Source organism: Austrofundulus limnaeus, unplaced genomic scaffold (genome assembly GCF_001266775.1).
Source record: "Austrofundulus limnaeus strain Quisiro unplaced genomic scaffold, Austrofundulus_limnaeus-1.0 Scaffold4, whole genome shotgun sequence".
NCBI lineage: Eukaryota > Metazoa > Chordata > Actinopteri > Cyprinodontiformes > Rivulidae > Austrofundulus > Austrofundulus limnaeus.
In genome coordinates this window covers 3,270,035-3,290,336 of record NW_013952406.1, presented here as the reverse complement: position 1 = coordinate 3,290,336, position 20,302 = coordinate 3,270,035, and the positions used below count along the sequence as shown (strand labels likewise).

General features: G+C 38.9%; 3 protein-coding genes across 5 annotated transcripts in view; 2 read left to right on the top strand and 1 right to left on the bottom strand.

Moving 5' to 3' along the window:
- The window catches only part of nudt1 (nudix (nucleoside diphosphate linked moiety X)-type motif 1), a 5,492-nt gene extending 4,080 nt beyond the window's left edge, over positions 1–1,412 (top strand). For both annotated transcript variants that reach the window (XM_014023589.1, XM_014023581.1), the window contains exon 4: positions 811–1,412. In XM_014023589.1, the coding sequence (XP_013879043.1) occupies positions 811–986 (176 nt within the window). In that variant the 3' untranslated portion in view covers positions 987–1,412. The remainder of the gene's footprint in view (positions 1–810) is intronic.
- An 880-nt stretch (positions 1,413–2,292) lies between these two features.
- Positions 2,293–13,373, bottom strand: snx8a (sorting nexin 8a; the record flags this gene model as incomplete). Its single annotated transcript, XM_014023536.1, is given in 13 exon segments — positions 2,293–2,446; positions 2,698–2,847; positions 4,917–5,066; positions 6,283–6,351; positions 6,433–6,562; positions 6,694–6,854; positions 7,070–7,150; positions 7,307–7,443; positions 8,968–9,088; positions 9,635–9,825; positions 11,848–11,977; positions 12,606–12,733; positions 13,307–13,373. Coding segments are annotated over 13 exon segments (1,596 nt in total), but the record flags the coding sequence as incomplete, so codon positions are not given.
- Positions 13,374–14,003: 630 nt separating this feature from the next.
- The window catches only part of ttyh3a (tweety family member 3a), a 25,644-nt gene continuing 19,345 nt past the window's right edge, over positions 14,004–20,302 (top strand). For both annotated transcript variants that reach the window (XM_014023555.1, XM_014023546.1), the window contains exons 1-2: positions 14,004–14,874; positions 18,773–18,942. In XM_014023555.1, coding sequence (XP_013879009.1) covers positions 14,749–14,874; positions 18,773–18,942 — 296 coding nt within the window. In that variant the 5' untranslated portion in view covers positions 14,004–14,748. The remainder of the gene's footprint in view (positions 14,875–18,772; positions 18,943–20,302) is intronic.

Sequence of the window (20,302 nt, the reverse complement as noted above, 5' to 3'; positions counted from 1 at the left end):
TGTTTTTAATCCCACAAAGGTTCCTATTTTACTTGTTTGTTCCTCTTGCATCAACTTCCTTTTACCTGATCTCACACCAGTCCCTTTCTGACAGTTAACAGGTTATGGTTGTGTAAACGTGAGACTCGCTGAGAGGAGAAAAGATCGTTTTGATTCAGAGTCCAGTTTATTCAGCTCTTTGTCAGGTTTAATTTAAGAAGAGAGAAAGGTCGCAGGTAATATGATGAGGTTATGGTTTGAACTGAAGCAAGAAGTTCACTGGTTCAAAGCTGTGCAGAATCTGCGTTTTCATCCTTTCCATTTAGCTTTAAAACCCAAAAGCAACTAAATCGTAACGGCACAGAACGATTCAGTTCCTTTTTAAGTGCAGAGATGTTTGTGTTGCAATAAAGAGGGTTTTAGGTACGTTTTCAGAATAAAGGCTTAAGAGGCTGACAGTAAACTGGAGAGAGACGAGACCTTTGGCAACTCACGCAAAGACTTCTCAGTGAGTGTTTACTGATAATTAAGCCAAGGTCAGCTGGGGTGAAGACCAAACATTTACAGAGACGCACGAAGAAGCCAAACCTCCACAGCAGGCACACAAGAGCTGCGGGGGGGGGGGGGGGGGGGGGGTGGGGATCTGGAGGGTAACAGAAGTCAGAGCAGGAACTGAAGAGAGAATGAAGAAAACTAAGATACTGTTAACTTGATATATGCAGGAATCTGAACTATTTAGGGGCTTGCTTATTCATGACATGAGAAGTATGTATCCTCAGACAGGTGTTAATTTTGTAGCCAATACATTTGTTTTTGTTTTGTTTTTTTCAGAAATGAGACCTCAGTGGTTTGACAGCGATAAAATCCCCTTCAGTCAGATGTGGGCTGATGATATCCTGTGGTTCCCACTGATGCTGCAGAAGAAGAAGTTTCTGGGATACTTTAAGTTTCAGGGTCACGACGTGATCCTCGGCCACACACTGGTGGAGGTGCAGGAGATTTGCTGAACGGTTCCTGGTGCCGTTTATACGTCTGGCACCCAAAGACATCGATCTTTTGAATCTTTAGTCACAGGAAGTAAACACTGTTAATGTTTGCAGTTGGTTTTGGTTGAACGAAACAAGAGGTATGGACTCAACTGGACGTTTTTTTTTTTTTTTTGCTTTTGTTTTTGAATGTAAGATTGTGACTGTAACATAATTTCTCCTTTTTTATCAGTTTTTCAAATGTTCAGGTGACTCAAAGCTGCTAAATGGCAAAAACACAGAACAATCTGTTTTATTTTATTTTTAAATGACTGATTCAGTAGTTCAGCAATTAAAAATGCTTACAAAATTTACTATTATAATTTTACTCYCATTTAAACTTGGAAAACCAAATGTTTCATACTGTATTTGCAGTAATAGTTTATTAATAAATATATATAATCTGTGTGCCTTAATCCTTTTTATACTGGTGCCATAAGTGGATCCAGACCATGATACCGCCACCTCCATGTATCAGAAATGGGAATACATTTACAAACTTGAGCTCAATATTTTCCTTTCTTTAAGCAAAATGTTTTTCATTAGAAACAAAAATTACAGAAATAGTATGTATCCTCAGATGCGTACTATTTTGATCCTGTAAACATGAGCCATCCTGAAAACTGTCCTTTTCCACAGCCCTGGTGTTGGTGAGTTCTTTAAATAAAATCCAGCATCCCCTCATGTTTTTGTCAGTTAGATTCTCTTTATTGACTTCAGAAGATGCATAAATATTTGTTGACTTAAAGATCACGTTTATGGAAAAAAAAAATCCCCAATCTTTCAAGCCTCATTGTATAAAAAGATAAAAAGTGAAAAATTGTCAAAAATGACGAACTCTGGGACTACATAATCTTGTAAATTAATATAAAAGCCTTATATTATAAAAAGATAAAAAGTGAAAAATTGTCAAAAATGACGAACTCTGGGACTGCATAATCTTGCAAATTAATATAAAAGCCTTATATTTGTTAAATTCAACTAATTGCAGGAGAATAAAAATCCGTCTTGCTGTGTCTCCAGGAGCTTAGTGTGTTTGATTTCTTACAGGTTTTACATGGATACTTTATAAACATGTATAAATATAATGTCATTCATTTTGCTTCTCTTTTAATACAGTTTTAAGCATTTTCTTTGCTGCCATGTAGGATTGTAAAACAAGCAAATTGTCCTTTGCAAGTAATCCAACTTATAATGGATGCAAAGATTATGAAATTCAAATTCTCCTACTAGCTGAGATGTATGTTGTATAATAGATGTGAACAGTTGTGCTTAATGCATTTCTGCCTTAAGCTCACAGAGCTTTTTATTTTCCAGCGTGTGAGCAGTGTTTCTTTTTTCCCCTCCTGTGTGTTTAGGTTCTAAATGGGAGGCTTCAACCCGTTTTTACCACCAAAAAGACACCCGAGTTTTGGCTGGAGCTCATTCCACACCTCTCCCATCTGAAAAGGAAATAAAAAGCTCATGTCACTTGTCTCATTTGCTTTGATTTTAAAATAAAATGAACGATGTGCACGGTTTCTTTCACACTGATGTTAGGCCGGCTCAAATCCCGGGTGAATTTTTTGTATTTTTCTCAGTCACATCAATCATCAATGTTGGTTATTTTGTTGAATTTTAAAAGCTGATTTATAAAKTGAGTGGACCATTCTAAAGATAGGCCTGAAGGTAAATGATTTCCAAACAGCCATACCTCTCTGTGTCCTTGGACCTGGGAGTTAACAAAAGCCCCYAGGATGTGGGAAGTGATTGGAAGGTAGGTGAAGATGAGCTGTGTCTCTTGATGAAGGCAGAACAAGGAGAAGTAGTTACGCAGCTCCATGGTCTGAATGGCACTTTCTTGCTGTTAGAAGAATTATTAAAAAAAATACATAATATTAATAATGCAAATTTGCATTAATTAAATAAAAAGAAGCACATTACGAAGAAAATCTGTCTATGCTTTTGTAAGTAATGGGATTATGGACAGATTAGGCTATCACAAGAGGAATTTCATTTTTAAAAAGGGCCAGTATTATGTGCTCTCTGGCACATAGTTTAATTCTGTACCAAAATAGAGTAACTGTCAGCTTCAGTTATTAAAATGCTTTTTGACTSTACATCTCAGCCGTTTCTAAATGCTTTGATTTTGGCCTCCGTCTCTTTAAGAACCTCCTACCGCTGCAGTCACGCCCATTTCTGCACGTCATCACAACAGCTTCATGCCATTTACAATCTGTCTTAGCAGCAATTGGTTTTGTTGCAATGATAATATAAAAAGCACCAACATCATACTGTACAGTTTTGGTTTTGGAAAAGTGCAACTCGGGAACTACTGAAGCTTACTTGAATGATCTCATGTCAGACCAGAAAGTTGGTTTATTGAAGACCAGGAGCGAGCACAGAGATGATGTTTCAGCTTGGTTAGATACTGTATTGCCCAGTCATCCTCACGCACGTTAAGGTTAAGCTCTTTTATTTATTACTAAAATGTAGTGTAAGCCAGTTATAGAACACAGATCATAGTATAATTTATGAATGGTGACCGTAGATCAGAGATAGACCAAACAACCAAAGGAAACAGCTTGAGTTGTTTTTCAGCTTATCTGGGCAGGTGKCAACAGTGTTTGTGTGAAATTCTGAGTGTTGGAACTGCATCGTCTTTTAGTGATAATCTTATTAGTCCACTGTTAAATTCCCTTTTGTTCAGAAAGCTATCATCCGTAAAGTGGCTCGCACAAATATAACTTTTTTTCATCGGAGGGTTACTTCCAAAATTGAAGTCCGACCGTTTTTTTAGGAACCGTGTCATCCATGACAAGCTTATAAAGAGGGTAGTCTCCTTGGCATCTGAAAATCTATTTCCTCAAAGGCATTTTATAATCCGAAAAGGACRGGACTGAGAAATATTACGAGCTCAGCAGACGTGCYYTTTCACCAATTTTTTGCTAGTTGTTGCTGCCGATGGCCTGCAGGAGTCGCAGGGGAGGTGTGCTCTGTGATGAGGAAGCTCGGCTTGGAGACACAGCCCAGAGGAGGAGCTGCTCCTAAAAAGGAGGTTCTAAGGCCAACCAGACATTTTTGTTCTCCTGAATAGCTGCCACAGGACACTACAGGATTTCATAAATATGCATGAACGAGTCAAAGCAGCACTCTGGGTATGTCTTGGATGAGGGGATAATGGTATAACATGATATAAAGCTCAAAAAAGTTGATTTTACATGATGTTGCCCCTTTAAAAAAATGTATTGTTGTTGCATCCATGCCAATCCAGAATACTTTTTAGTAAATTTTAAGACTTCATGAGAAAAYCTAGCACATAACTGAAGACTAGTGGGAAAGAGTGGACTACAAATGGTCAGAGTCTAAGCTGAAAGTAAATTAATCCTAAACAAAAACGTTATATTGTTTTAGGAGGATTTACGCTGCAAATGTGACCAAAACAAACCYACTCCACTGACTAAAGGGAACTGTCTCTGCAAGATGAAAGAGTATYCAGCAAGTTAATTACTGTCTTAACTTGACTCAGCTTTGCGGTGACTGAGGTGGTGCTTTGATTTTTTTCAAAATGTGCCTGTTTTTTTTTTACAACATTACACAGAATATTTCAAAGGGATGAAAGAGAAGGTTATGCTTTTTGGGATTTTCTTCGTTTCCAGTGTGTTTTGTGCATTAAAAAAAGGGTCTGCTGAGCTCTGCTCTTTAAACTCCTCATTTTTAATTTAATTTATTCTTCCTTTACTTAACAACATCATTAAGCAGTTCCACAKTAATTAAGGCTTGAATGTGAACTTTAACTGCAGTGCAGATATCCTCAGCTGAAGCGAGCCCTTTAGTCAGCTGTGTAGCATTGGATAGCTGAGTTAAACCAGCTTTTAAACCACGTGTTGCATGCGAGAGGGGACCCGAGCCAGAGTGAAAGAGAACAATGACCTGAACGATTCGTGATTCCAGCTGCTCCACAGATGCCGGCTCTTTGGACTGCACAGTGGCGCTCATCATCTGCCTCTTCATCACACTGTACTTGTGCAGAGCTTTCTGGTGCTCATGKAGAACGCCCTTCTCGTGACGCTCACAGAGATCCTAGAAAAACACACAACAGCACTTCTTGTTATCTGATGGGAGATGTCAGAAAAATGGCACTTTATAGTAGTGTTACATAAAAACCAGGAGTGACGGGAGAAGAATTGGGGGAAAKAATATGACATAACTGGCTTCACTGTGCAACAGTACCTTTATAAATTAGGCATTCATTAATTGGGCTYAAACCTTTATAAACCAATAATAAACAGTTACACCAACACACTTCTTGTTTTGTATGCTTTATTCTCACCATTTTCATGTATTTAAAAAAATAAAATTTTAACATTTATAACACATTTGTAACACAAACATATCCCTGGTTCTTGCTTCACTCCATTGCTTCCTGTTCGTTTAGGGATACTTTTAAAGTTTCAACAGGTCTGGCCCCATCTTACCTGTGTGATCTCATTAACATCCATACTTCAGTTAGAGCACTTCGGTCATCCAACCAGCTTCTCTAAGATGTTCCRAGATCTGGGCTAAAATTTAGAGGCTTTTGCAGTTTCTGCCCCAAACCGTTGGAATGGCTTACCTTTTTGCATTTGGACTGCTGAGAATTTTAAATCTAAATTTACAACTCATCTTTACTCTTTGGTCTTTCATTCTGGAAGAGTTTGAGATTCTTTTAGAGCCAATGTTTTAATGTTGGTTTTTTTTTTCTAAATTACTTTTTTTATTTTATTTTTTACATTTTTGTGTAGCTTTGTGGTTTCATACATTTACTTGGCTGAATTGTGAAGCACTTTGGTCAACTCATGTTGTTTTTATGTGCTATATATACATAAAATTGACACTGACATTAACATTTTTCGTGAAGTTATTGAAAAACTATGACTGTTTTGGCTCTTTTTTTTTTTTTTTTTTTTGGACTTTGAAAATCTTCTCTTTTGTAGCCATTTTGTTGTTAATTTACTGCCGTGCTTGCAGGACTGGTTTTGAGCCAAGCTGCAGCTGTCGGACAGATGAAATGACTGTCAGACTCATTTGCTTTACAGAAAAGTTCATCGCAGCTTGAAATGCTCAGGTCCTGCAGTTGCTCACCAAATCATCAACCCTCCACCACCATGCTTGACACCTGGCATGACGTGCCGCTGTTAAAACATCAAAATCTCGACTTTTGTCTCACTATAAAGATAATCCAACTCAATCTGGTTGTTATCTCTTCGACCTGGACTTGAAAGACAACACAAAAAGACCTGAAGTGAAACTCGCTCACCCTGTACGACTGAAGCAAATCTAGGAAGAAATTCAGCTTCTCCACAACATCATCCTCCTCCCGCCTGCCCTGAAGACACAAACAGAACAARTGTCATCTCGCAGTGCCTGTTTGGAGCGAAACACAGCGGGGAAATGCTGAATTGTYTACCTGCTGAGCAGCTTTGTCAGATAAAACAGAAAACTCGACGGACAGACTCTTCAGAGACTGACGCAGGGTCCCCCAGGTGCTCTGCGAGGAGGCCAGGGAGGGAAGAGGCGAAGCGTCTGAGCCCAGAGTGCTGTCAGGGACAACATTAATAAAGASAGAATCTAATATTGGAGTGTCTTAGCTACCAAGTGTTTGAATCTGGTCTTTTGAAAAGCCTCTGGATATTGCAGATCTAACTTTAGAACCTTAATAATAAAACACCTGAGCTCCCGGCCAAACATGAGAAGATCCGTCGCGTTCTCCTTTGAGCGATCAGCCATCTTCTCTGCTCTGTCTCGCAGCTTTTGGAAGCTGTTGTGGATATTTCTAATCACATCTCTGCTTGTTGAAAACTGAGCCTGAATGTCAGCTGGGAGATATTCCTGCAAAACAAGTCCAGCACGTTGTATTTTAAACTAAAATAACTTAAAAAGTAAAAATAGAGAGCAACAACCTAACATTATTCTTAATTTAGCTGAAAATTTTGATATATAATAATTGGTTAACTTAGAACCAGTTTGATTGTAAAAAAAAAAAGAAGAAAAGATAGATATTAGTGTAAATGCTGACTCAGTATTCATACAATTACATAACAAACCTTTGCCTGGGTTGCAATCCTGTGGGTCATGAACTCATCACCCGTTTTCTTACAAGTGTCACGCAGCTTGGTCTGAACATCCTGTGTCGGAAGCAGGATGAGGAGAGGATGAGTGGAAAAGGACACAGAGTGTAACTGAAACAGGATGTGTTTCCCTGACATGAATCATCAAGATAGGACTTATTGTGCAGCAAGAAAAAAACAGAAAACAGGGAGCGCATTAAAAAATCAACATACGGAGCCATTGAAGGTGAGGAAGGTCTTCACCAGCTCATCCTCAGAGAAGAAGGGATGGCAAGCCACCAAGTTAATAAATCTGCCGAGAGCTCGTCTCCTCCCCTCGATGAACTCGCGCTCAGAGACTGAGGTCAAGACTGCAGAGAAATACACGGAAAAAAAACTACTGCTGGAGAAATTATTTAGAAGGAAAGAACTCTGCAAAAATACACAAAAGAACTCCGAGCAGAAGTGCAGACCCAGGTTATGGATTTGAATAGTTACAACACAAATACGAACACTTGTATGTGAAACAAAACCTAATTTCAAATATTTATATCTTATCTGGCATCCCAAGTATGTACTGTACTGAACACAAAGAAAAACCTCAAGGAAGATTTTTACTGGAACTAAAACTAAACCAAGGTGTACTTTTGATAAATACTATCAGAGGTCTATAAAACTACTTGGAAAAAAATAAGCAAAAGTAAAAATACCCGAACAGAAAATGACTTTGGTAAAAAATAAATTTCACTGATGAGAAAAGTACTTCAGTAAAAGTCATAAAACTATTCACAAAAACTGGGAAATTAAAAGTACTTCTAAAGTAAAAGTATTCCACTAAACCTATATATNAGTAAATTGAGCAATTTACGCATTTTCTTTAAAAAAAACAACTCAGTTTAGTGTAACCAAGTGACATAACCTGGTTCAATAAATTCAACACTTCCRTTTTTAGAGTGCATGAACAACTCTTTCATGTTGAGTTCAGACACATTTCATTTTGTAACTAGGTGTTAAATTTTAAAGTAAAAGTATTGCTTTTAGTTTCAAAATGTAAGAAAATAAAAGTAAAAGTAATGATCTTAAAAGTACTTGGTAAAATAACAAATCCTCAAAAAATGACTTCAGTACTTTAACAAAGTAAATGTACTTAGCTGCTATAAACCTCTGAATACTATAAATATTATATATGTTCAGTCTGCCATCAGAAATTAAATTAGTAGGCTTATAATACAAGGACATGAGGAAAACTATTACCTGTCAAAGAATGTTAATTCCATGTGAAAGCTTAAAATATTTAATCAATTACAAATAAAAACACAAAATAATTCCACTAATTTTGCACATCTAAGCTCATTTTATTTRGGTGAGATCTGAGAGAAGAAGAAAAAAACTACCTGTGGCACAACTAAAACCAGAGAGTGTTTCTGTGAGGTTTCAACCATGTGAATAAACTCACATAATTATCACCTAAAGCTATAATTAAATTTTTGAAGTGAAACGGSCTCATTTTATGCATCACTGCTTTCTGTCAGGCAACTGCTCTGAGGATCTGTAATGGCTCAAAATCTATATTGTGACTAAGAAATGTTTATTTTTTTTATACATAAACAAAAAAAAGTTACTCTTCAGAAGTAGCCGCAAGCTAAAATGTTTCGCAGCCTTTTTTAATCTGGAGTTTTTAAACCCAAACATCTCGACACAATGATGAGTTCCGAGATCAATTATGAATGTAATTAAATAAAATATGAACAAAGTTTGAGGCCTGACATTTTTACAGATTTAGACTGAGATCATCTTTTGTTGAGAGAGGAAAGTTTTCTTAAAAAWTCTGTCCGGTGGGTCATGAGATATTTTGCTAACAGAACACATTCACGCACACACAATAAAAGCCATACCTCCTTTCAACATTCTTTTAGGTGGCAGAGCTGGAACCACTCTGTAGGCAAATCTCTGCAGCAAAACTTCATGAAAGACGTCAAAGTCGCTGTAGCGTCTGTAAACGGATATTTTGTAACGCTAAATGAAGAAAAAGAAAAATTGTAAATTTGCAGGAGCATACGTCACAATTAGGGCAGCAACAACACATGTTCAATACGCACTATGTATGGAGCAATACAGATTTTTAAAAGGTTCTTTTATCAACTTGTCTTCTGAAAATGCTGTGTTGAAGGATCGGTGAATCTGTGTTCGACTACTCCACCTAGGCTGCATTGTGGAGCGCAGATCCGTTGAGAAACTTGCTGTTTCAGCAAGATTTAATTTAAAAACTGTACTTTTGAGGTTAAACAAATGTTCATATTTAAATTTCAATAAATTATAAGTTAAGCAGGGCATGAAAATTTCTCTTTTTTGTATTGAAAAAAGATCAAACCATGACACTAAAGTATCGAAACGAACCGAATTGTGAATTTTCTTTATTGTTGCACGCCTAGTCGCAATATATGCACAGTACATTTTCACTAGGGCTGTCCAACTGCCAGCTTTATTAAGAATGAAGTATTGGCTCCAGGTACTTTGTACGAGCYCTTGTAAAAAAAATGCTGGTATTTTAAAGATCCTTGCCTGGCTGGTGACCTGGTACTCCACATGTTTGAGGAAAAGGCCCTTCTTCTCGGGAATGAGCTCCACCTGGACCGTGTCTCTGGACAGGAGTTGGTCCAGCGTCTGTGAAATGGTCAGCGCGTCGTCCTGAGCCGGCTGCATCCTCAGAGCGCTCAGCTCCCTCGGCTCCCCCAGCTGAGGTTTGGGGAACTCTGTCGAGCACACACGAGCAGAGCTAACATTTGTTCTCCGTGCTGGAATCAATGCAGCCAGGAGTGACGTGAATTTCAAAACTTTGAGGAATGCTTGTTTTTAAAGCCCCTTTCCGGTTTCACTCTGTCTCTAATTGGAACAGTATTATGCACATTCTTCTATCTGTTATTATTCCTGCTGGGACATTCCAAGATACTTTGAATGCAGTTTACTGTCACTCTTGTAGAAAACGGTTCTAAAAAAAAAAGACAAGGAAGTAGCACAAAGCAATCTGCCATAGTGGCTGCACCTGAAAAAACAAGAGTGCTTTAAAACAGAGCGTTGTGGACAGTTGAGTTAAATCTGCAGAATGGTGACCTCAAGTAAAACCATAAAATGTCCCCCATCGTCCTCCCACCATGGAAAAAAAAACAGAGTATAATTAAAGGCTTAGCTTAAGGCAGTGGTTCACAACCCTGGTCCTTAAGGACCCCTATCCAGCATGTTTTACTTGTTTCTCTATTATTCAGCAGGTCTTCAGAAGATTGTTAATCACTCATTCATACAAACCAGGTGTGTCAAATCAGGAAAACATCTAAAAATCACTGCTTTAAATGTTGACCAACACCTCAAGAGCTTCTCTGATCTTGATGAGACATTTTTAAATATAATACAGACTCAGTTTTATGTTTTTTTAGTATTGCCTCTGGAAGCCATTGATTCTTTGCCATTTAATGTAAATAATAAATCAGATAACATGTATTAAATCAGTGATTCTCAACCCTGGTCCTCAAGGACCCCTTTCCTGCTTGTTTACGTTTCCCTGATTTGACACACCTGGTTTGTATGAATGAGTGATTAACAATCTTCTGAAGACCTGCTGGGAAACAAGTAAAACATGCTGGATAGGGCTACTTGAGGACCAGGGTTGGGAACCACTGGCTTAAGGAACGTTCATCATTCGCTGCATTTCAACGGCAAAGTTTTAGGCTAAAATACTTTTATGATGAGAAATAAATCAGTTACAACCTGCAAACCTTGTAATAAAACGTTTTGCATGATCACATGTGACATTGAGGCATGTCGAAAAAAATGTGTTAGCGCTTGATGTTTGTGTTTAAAGAGGACATATCATGCAAAATCCACATTTTTAGTGGTTGAATCTTTAATGTTAAGTAGTTGATTTTTTTGTAAATAAAACATTTTCTGTTATAGTCCCATCTCTCAAACTGAAATGGACCGGTCCGGAAGCTGGAGGGGGCGGGGGGCAAAACCCCTCATCTGGATTTAAAGAGACAGCCTCAAAACGAGTTAATCTGAGACACACCTCAGAGAAGAGGGGAAAGAGGGGCTTGTGGAGTTACAATAAGGAAAAATTCAGACCAAAGCATTGAAGTTCTACTTTATATAGACCCCAACTAAACGATTTAAATGTGTAAAAAGGATTTAAAAACATGATTTGTCCTCTTTAAAGAAGACTCTCGCCTYCTGCCACACAAAGTTTTAGCTCATTATTGGAAAACTTAAGTCATAGCCACTTTTGACCGACTTGTCGATAAGCTGCAACAGTTAGCACTCATTAAAATCAAGTAGATCCTGTACAATTAGTTAGTGCTCAGTATATATTTATACAGATGTATTTGAGAGTGACTTTCAACTACTACATCCAGTTTTAGCTAATTTTTGCCCATCTGACTGAACTGTAGTAGCCAGTTTTATGTTTGCTAAGGTCACTTTTCTCTGGCAGCCATCTTAAATTGATTTGACTCCGAAGAGGCATCTCCATGTCTCAGCATGTGAAAATAAAACAGAAGGGACTTTTAGTTAAATATTTGCAAATGTATGTCGGATGCTAAAAAACAGTTATTGGGTTTATTCCAGTGGTAAACGGACCATGTGAGGCAGTAAAAGGGTGACATTTGCCCCCCAGCGACAGATGAGGGATGGCTGAGGTTGCCTTTGGACACAGCAAAGAATCTTCGAGCTACTCATTAAGCCAAACTTCTTGCTGCCACGGTTGTCGGTGAGGCGGTCTCACCTACCCTGTATGCAGTTTTCCAGGAGTTTGGGTGTCGGCTGCTTCCCCTGCTGAGCGAGAGCGATCAAAGCCAGCCCTTTGTAGAAGGACAGCTTGCTCAGGAATCTATCCGGGGAGTCAACATTCTCGGCAATCTGAAAAAGACAAAGACAACATGGCCTGAAGGTTGACCGTTCTCAGTCAGAGATCCAACTTTAGCTGTGGTTTGCATTCCTCTGTGCACAAAAAGCACTCATTGGACACGAAGGGGGTGATATGCAACAAGGTCAAGAAAAGGGAAATTCTACTAAACCATGACTTGTGTCTGAAATTATACGCACTTTACACCTTCGTGATTGTTTCACAGATACACAAAAGATTTTTGTTTCCTCGTTTTTCCGTCTGAATGACACGTATTTCACAGAAAGAGGGATGTACAAACAGATTCATTTGTTGGTGCCYTTTTACACTCAAAATGCCTCACAGTTGATGTGATTTTTATTTATTTATTTTTGGCTCATCAGTCCCATAAACTTTTCTCAAAAACTGTGAGGCAAATTCCAGTCTGGTCTCTTGTGTGCGTCTCCCTCCATGAAGTCTGTTTTGATTCAAAATGAGACAAAATGCTGCAATCAGAAAGTGACGTTCTTGATCTGCGAGTTCAGCTTCGGTCGTTTTTAGTCGTTTTCTTGGCAGKGCAAACCAAACCACAGTCGTACTGCAGTTTTGGAGATGTTCTTTGCTTCGGCATCGTGAGGATTTTACAGAAACTTTTCACCCCACCTGGTTGAGAGCCGCCTTGGAGAGYTCGGTCCTTTGAAGAAGTCTCTGAAAAACTTCAAGTTGCACTTTTTCTTCTGTCCTGCAACGAATGGCCTCGTACACTTCTCTGTAATAAGCAGGAACAGAACCTAAAAGAGCACATGGCATCACAAATACCTAAATGTTAAAAAAAGAAAACATTTGATATGAAAGCTATCATACAAGTGGAGTTATCAAGAGTTAARCTAATCAGTTTTAAATTATCATTTGACTTTGTCATTTTCTCTAAATCTATTTTTGTAGAAGTGTAACTGTTTTTTCCCAACACGTGTATTTTTAAGATTGACAAGAAAAAAAAACAAGAAAAAGATGATAAATGTCATGTTTTATGAGTAGAAGCTTAAGGGTTTTTTTTATAATCACACAAGTTTTCAAATGGAGGGGAAAACGGCAACAAGACATTCAGCAACAGGTTGCCATGATCAGCAATAATCGTTGCTGCGGCAGCTGATTAAATCAGCTGAGCTAAGATTAATAATAAAGCGCTAATGAGGACTTTAACGAGGCGTCTTCATCCAAATAAATTCACATCGTGGCTATAAGATTAAATAGATTCACGCGTTGATCAACTTTTTTCTAAATGTTTTTCCCTCGTTAAGAATATTCCCCCTAAAAATAATATATCGCCTCTTTTCAAAGGATGTAGAAAGTTAGCGCATTACCTTCATTGATCTCTCCTGCCATGTCTCGGACTGTCATGTGAGCACAAAAGCACCTCCATGTGATTTCCTGAAGAAGAAGAAGGGAAAAAAATGTAAGTAATTTGCTTCTTAAAGTTATAGTGAGCTCTCTGGTTGAAGTCCAAACCCGGTGAAGTGGAACAAGTTGCCACCTACGTGCATCACCGCGTACCTGCTGCAATAAAGGTTTAAAGAGCAAATAAGCTTTTGTGTTTATGTTGCAGCTGTTATCGTCTCAAAGTCAGCATCAATCTGTAGTCTGTGTTTTAACGAACCGATGTGGCAAATGATTTATATTTGTAAATCATGAGTTCATAGTTTCACTACTGTGAGGTTTTCTTGTTTGCGTCCTGTTCCTCATTTTTCTCATTTTCGTCTGCGTAAATTATGCTGCCTTCAGGTGGCTCGTAAATTTCATTATTTATACTGACCCTAAGTTCAAATGTGAACTCTCTCTTAATTAGGACAGTTAAATAATTGCACTTTGTTTTGTTTTAGTTATTTGACCTTTTGTTTACTGTCTGTGCTTTTGATTCTCATTCCGTGACGAAACTGTAGATTTTACATAAATTCTGAAACGCGCGTTGGACGGGAAGTTTTCATGTTTCCGATGCTCATGTAATCTCCCTTGCTTGACTCGGAGGCGCCTCTGGGTGGCGCTGCAGGCTCACTTTTGTACCGTTGATTCTGAGTTGCGTTCGAGTCAGGCTGGGTAATATTCTTGCTTCGCGTTGTTGGCTCCAGTCTTCAAACTCCCCCGACCGTCGGTATCTGAATGGGGGAAGTCAGCCGGAGAAGGAAGCGTGAGAGATTGCAGTGGGGTCTGGAAGAGACGAAGTGAGACACCGACTGGGATGTAACCAAGCGCCATACCAGATATGTCAAGTGGAACAAAAGAGACTTCTCCCTCCGGCTCTGAATCTCAGTGGAGGAAACTAACTAGCGGCTAAACGTTAGCTAACTCTACATTTGCGACTAGTTAGAGGAGATTCTGTTTAGGAAAGTACATTTAATTTACGGTTCTCCGAGCTCTGGTGTTTACAGCTAACAGGAAGTTCCGTGTTAACACGAGTTATTAGCAACAGTTAAGCTAGTAGGGTTAAGGGTAACTAGCTCGCTCCTTTTTAAGGTTAGATTTGAAGGCGAGCTACCAAGTTAACTGTTGTTTTGGTGCTCTAGGGTGATGTGATTTAAGCTGGTTTTAAATCTCACTTATCCTTTTTTTATTGTGAAACTGCAACTAGCAGTAGGTGCTTGTGTGTCAGCTACTAGTTAACATTTTTGACGAGATCAACAGCGTTTTTGCCTCTTTTTTTTTTTTCCTGGACACTCAGACTGGATGAAGTGGATTCTCTGCCTTTTTACAGCTGAAAGCATCCTTACTTGATCGGGTCTTATTTATTTATTTTTTACTTTTACTCGCCATGGCAGCAGTGGTTGAATACTCCCCACCATGGTGGGTGAACCTTCTGCACCGACTGCCCCATTTCAACATCAAGTTTGAGCAAACAAGTAGTGATTTCCAACCCGAGGACTGGACATACCAACAGGTAAAACTAAGAACACGTCCAATGATTATATTTGCTGCACGCTTAACGTTGGGCAAATATTTGTCCAAGTTTGCAACACTGACGTATTTTATCAGTTACAGGTGATCTGTAAACACCTGTGTCTTTATTTCACCTTAACTATCCGTGTCACCATCTGTGTGAAGCTGTTGTATCCGAGCCTTGACCCTTTTCCCCAGACATGAGCCAGCTGGCCTGTAGTCAAAGCCACCCAAAGCTGACACAAGCAAACTTTAAATGTTCATTTCCCTTAAGTCTAAGTATCTTTTACTCCTCTCAAGCAGCACCAATACACCAGAGTACCTTTTCAAAGACAAATGTATGCAAACAGATACTTAAGTTGGCATTTTGATTCGTGCCAGGGTCAAAAAGGAGCCTGTTAAGTAGCTAACAGTGGTGGGAGAGCAGTAATACATTTGTTCAAGGATTTGACAGTTTTATGGAAAAGTGATAATTTGTCTTTCTTTTAGCTTGTTTGAAAGACCTTTTGGTCACATTTTCATGTCCATATTCCAAATATTTTGGTGGGATTGATTGTAAGGAGAGTAATTTATTATTAGTGTCAGAGATTAGAGCAGTTTATATTGTCTTCATTTAGCTTTATGTTTAGCAGTCACTCAAAGCTGCATTGTGGGAAGTCAGGGATTACAACACAAATTCCGTAGAAACAGCTGGTTCAGCTGATTATTTCACCAGCTGTCTGCTAGGCAGGAAGTTTTGTTTGTTTTGTTATGGGCATCCTTACTGGATTCTGATATTTTCACACCAAATGTTCTGTGCAGCAGGGGAGCAGTAAGATTAATAAAGTGTTTATGTAGGGGTGGAAAAACTGCAAAGTTGCAAAAACAAGATTCAAAGTTTCCATATGATCTGGAAGTGAGTCAGATAATGGAGAAGTAAGACGTGGTTCCTGAGAAACAGGAAGACGTGTCCCAGACTGACGGCAGTTTATGGAGATGTGCTAGGTCTTGTACAGGTATGCAGCTTGGAAGATAAAAGTCGTGTAAGGTGCGGAACTCTTCATATCTTTGTTTTACTTGGATTTATATGAGTCCATGTCAAATATTTGCTGTCTCAGCTCTCCATCTTAAAGATTTTTCACTAAGAATGATGTATAAAATTAACACTATACAAAAAGCTTTTTGATGGGCAAAGAACTGGCTACAAAAAGACCAGTGAGTGTCTTAGTGAGATTGATTTAAATCAATTCAATGTGAATTATAGACAAATAGCTGTGTCCACAAGCAAAAACATGACTGATACACAGCTTATTCAAATCACAAAGATCTTTAGCTGAACATATTCTCTCCTGTCAGAGTAGAGTAAAATGTCACACAAAAGAACTAATTGCTGAGCTGTTTTTTAAAACCCTTAAAACACTTAACATTTAATGATGACATGCTGCTAATTATTAACGCAGCTCTTCCTGCGGGCTTAAGCAGAGGTCTGAACTTGCCCAGATGGCCGAGCTGTCAGTGGTGCTTATTATGCATCTTAGTGATGCAACCTTGAGTGACTGGCGTGTTTCCGTATGTCAGCGATGCGCCCAAATTACAGACCGTTAGTGCGGCCGTCTTTGCTCCTGGCTGCTTTATGTAGAGCAATGTGCAAGAGCCAAGTCATCCAACTGTGCTTGATCAGCCAGTCTGTTGCTAGTGTGTGCTACAGTTGATGTGAAGGCCATGTTTATTAGGCCTGCTTGTTTGTTCAGTGTGCGTTAAGCTCACATACGGAGGTGAATCAGAAAGGGTTATTCACTGCGGTGCATTGTTGGGGTAAAACCTGAATAAATAGAACAACCCTGGTTTTTTTTGCAAAACAAAAGGAGTTGGACATCTGCCTCAGCCATGTATCCTCGGGAGTATGCAGCAAACAGAGACCCTCTCCATCTGACCTACATACTGTATGAAGTGCTGCTGCTGGCTCAGAGGTTTAACCATCACTGTACATCGCTCAGCTGTGAGCTTTGAAATACTGTCAGTGTAGTCTAATGATGAGCATGGTTGCTGAACATAGATTTTAATGTATTTTTTAAGAGCTACTTGGAGTTTTTTTACTCTTCTTTTTCTTTTTTCATCATTTTCTGGTGGAGCTCCGCAACACTTCCTTTCTGTTTTATGAGATAAGTAATAATCAGTACAATTCTTCATTAAATGTCAAAAATAAAACGTTTTTGAGTTGTTAAAAAGATTTTTAAAGGCTTAGCATTCCTTGAAAGAATGCATGTAGCCCACTGCCTTTCACGTCAGTGTTAGACCAAGAGTATCTTACATTTTACTCAATATTTTTAATGATTTCCTTTTAATTAATGTGTTTTGCTCTTATCTTTTAACATGAAATTAGGGTTGGTCGATAAATTGATTTAATCGATTAATTCGAATTTGCCATTTATAAAGATTTAATTTTGGGAAAATCAAGATTTTTTTTCCCACCGGTCCACTCTTTGGGGCTTTTGTAGTTCAGAGGTCACCCCACTCCCTTAAGATGCTTGGTACATGACATGACAATATGGCAGAAAGAGGATCTACTTCCCCAAAAAGGCACTGTTTCTTCAGTTATCTGGATCTGGTTAGGTTTTGCAACCTCGGACTTGGAGCAACGAACACCTCAGCAAAATTTGTTTGAAGGCTCTTGCTACAAAAAGCAGGAGTACAACAGATTTGTTTCAACACCTGAAACAGAGGCACTCCATTAAGTGGGAAGCATAATTGATTAAAATTGAATTTGTAATGAAAAAAATTTGGGTTATTTTTTTTGGGCTATATCGCCCAGCCCTACGTAAAATCTATTTTATGGTCCTTGTTTTGTTACTATTTTGTTTTATTGATTGTAGCACTTCTAGATTTTTATAAATGTAAAGTCCATTATAAATAAATGTCCTGATGCATCTCAGTAATCCAGGTAGAAAAAATCAAAAAGAAGAAATAGGTAGGTCTTCTGGACGGGTTCTTCTTTAGTGAAACGTTTCGTCTCTCGTCCAAGAGACTTCTTCAGTCTGAGTTTCAGGTGAACTCTGCCTTAGAAGCACTGCCTCCGCCTGGACAAACAGGTTAGTCACATGCAGGAGGGCCATCGCCTAACAATAGGCTTGATTAGCTCTATTATTCATTGGGGGTCATGTGCCCCATCACCTGGCCCGTGTCGTGTTATGTGAATGTAGTGAGTGCAAGCGAGGGTTCAACGTCCCCTTGTTTTACTCTCTCTTTCCCTCTTTGTGTTCGTTTTTACATTTTTGCGAATTTTTAAAAATTTGCTCAAAATTTGATTTAAAATTGGATGGAAACACGGCTTCAGCCTTATAAGCACTGCCTCCACCTGCACAAACAGGTTAGTCACATGCAAAAGAGGGCCATCGCCTAACAATAGCTCTATTTAGTATAATTATAATAATAATTATAATATAACTAATCAAGCCTATTGTTAGGCGATGGCCCTCTTTTGCATGTGACTAACCTGTTTGTCCATGTGGAGGCAGTGCTTATAAGGCTGAGTTCACCTGAAACTCATCAGACTGAAGAAGTCTCTTGGAGGAGAGACGAAACCCATCCAGAGGACCTACTTGTTTTTTCTTTTTGACATAATAAAAAAAAATTCATTATTGTTGTTGTTGTTGTTGTCTTAAAGGTCCGACATTGTGAGTTACATTATGCACAAGCTCATTGATTTGTTAGCGCTTTAAGTATATGTTGGGAACAACTCTCAGCTGCTACCACACCAGGTTATAGTCATATAACTGAGTTGTAGTCGTTTCTTTTCTAAAGCTGATTAGCTGTGTTAGCCAGAGTTCAGTTTCTTAGAAAACCCCATTATTGCTGCTGTTACAGACATGGAAACAATAATGGCTTTTAACTTCCCGTCATCTTTCTCCTCTGTCCATCAGTCCATCCTGTTGCTGGGAGGTGTGGCGCTGGCCTGTCTGGCTCTGGACCTCCTGTTCCTGCTCATCTATTCCATCTGCCTGTGCTGCCGACGCAGCAAGAGCGAGGAGCAGCCCAACGCCGACTGCTGCTGCACGGCCTGGTGCGTCATCATCGCAACACTCGTTTGCAGGTGAGTGGAAACYTGTGAAGGAACGCGCTGGGAACGATTCAGCCACACCAGCTTCAGTCGCCAAGCATAATTACTAAGCCACACTGATGACTCATTATTTCCAGAAATAAATGCTTCGGAATACCGGTATAAATTCTATTACTCTCTTATATCAGGTGTTTAGATTTGACAAAACGCTTGCACGTGTGTGAGGCTCAGATAATGAGTACATGCTGCAGAGGCAGCTGGATTTTTTACATGATTTGCAAGATGTTAATCATGAAAGAATTCGATGTGCCAGACTCTAAGCTCATTGTTTCTGGCCAAAATACAGTTTGTTTGGATTAATCAGTGTTTTACATCAGAGGTTATTTGAAGGTTTTAACTGCGAAAACTGTTAACAAAAGAAACTGTTATGTGAGTTTATGATTGTGTGTGTGTGGGGTGGGGGGTGGGGGGTGGGCACAGCAGCTCAGGGTTTTGTAATCCTGAAGCCGCAGGTTTAAAACCTAAGTTGTTTGGCGTAAAATAATTGACAAATATTTCATGCACGTTCACTCACTGTGGCCCCCACTGCAACAGGTAACAGCTAAAAGGAAAAAGAACAGCATTCTTTGTGCACACAGGCCTTTTTTCAAGTTATTTTTATTTGTGTTTTTGTTTTAAAATAGAAAGGTGTGAGAATTTGCCGTCTGGTCCTGTTTTGTGTCCTTGAGCGCAGCGTTCCGTTTCCTGTTTTCCTCCTCGCGTTGACGGGCCTCCGGAGAGCCATCGCAGTTGATTCAGAGTCACACAAAGAGCTCAGGGATCCGATGAGTACAAGAACTGCATCACAATCACTGCGTGCACTCGAACCCACGCACAAATGTTTAACCAAACACAGGAAAAACAAAAATTGCCGTGATTGTTTTGTATTGTTTGCTGAATTCGCAGAACAATTATATTATTTTAGTTTTTTTTTTCTGTGGCGTTTTTCCATTTTATTTAAGTTTGTCTGTTCATTTCACAACAGGGAAGTTGTGTGAAGCTACATTTGTTTTCACTTAGAAGGATGTTGAAAAGAAAAAAAGAGATTAGCAACAAAATAATAATAAACACCATAGTTAGGCCAAGTTCATAGTTATCTGTTACCATTTTACTTGAAGCCTCTTCATAGGAGGTTTGAAATAAAATGCAGCTGCAACACTGAAGACAGAATTCCTGCAGATCCTTAAAAAGTCTTAAGACACTGAATTCATCAATCCCAAATTAAGGCCTTAATTAGCCTCAAAATGTCTTGAAGGGGCAATATCATGTAAAATCAACTTTTTTGAGTTTTATATCATGTTATAATGTTATACTCTCATAAAAAAACATGTCCAAAGCCTTGCTTTGACTCATT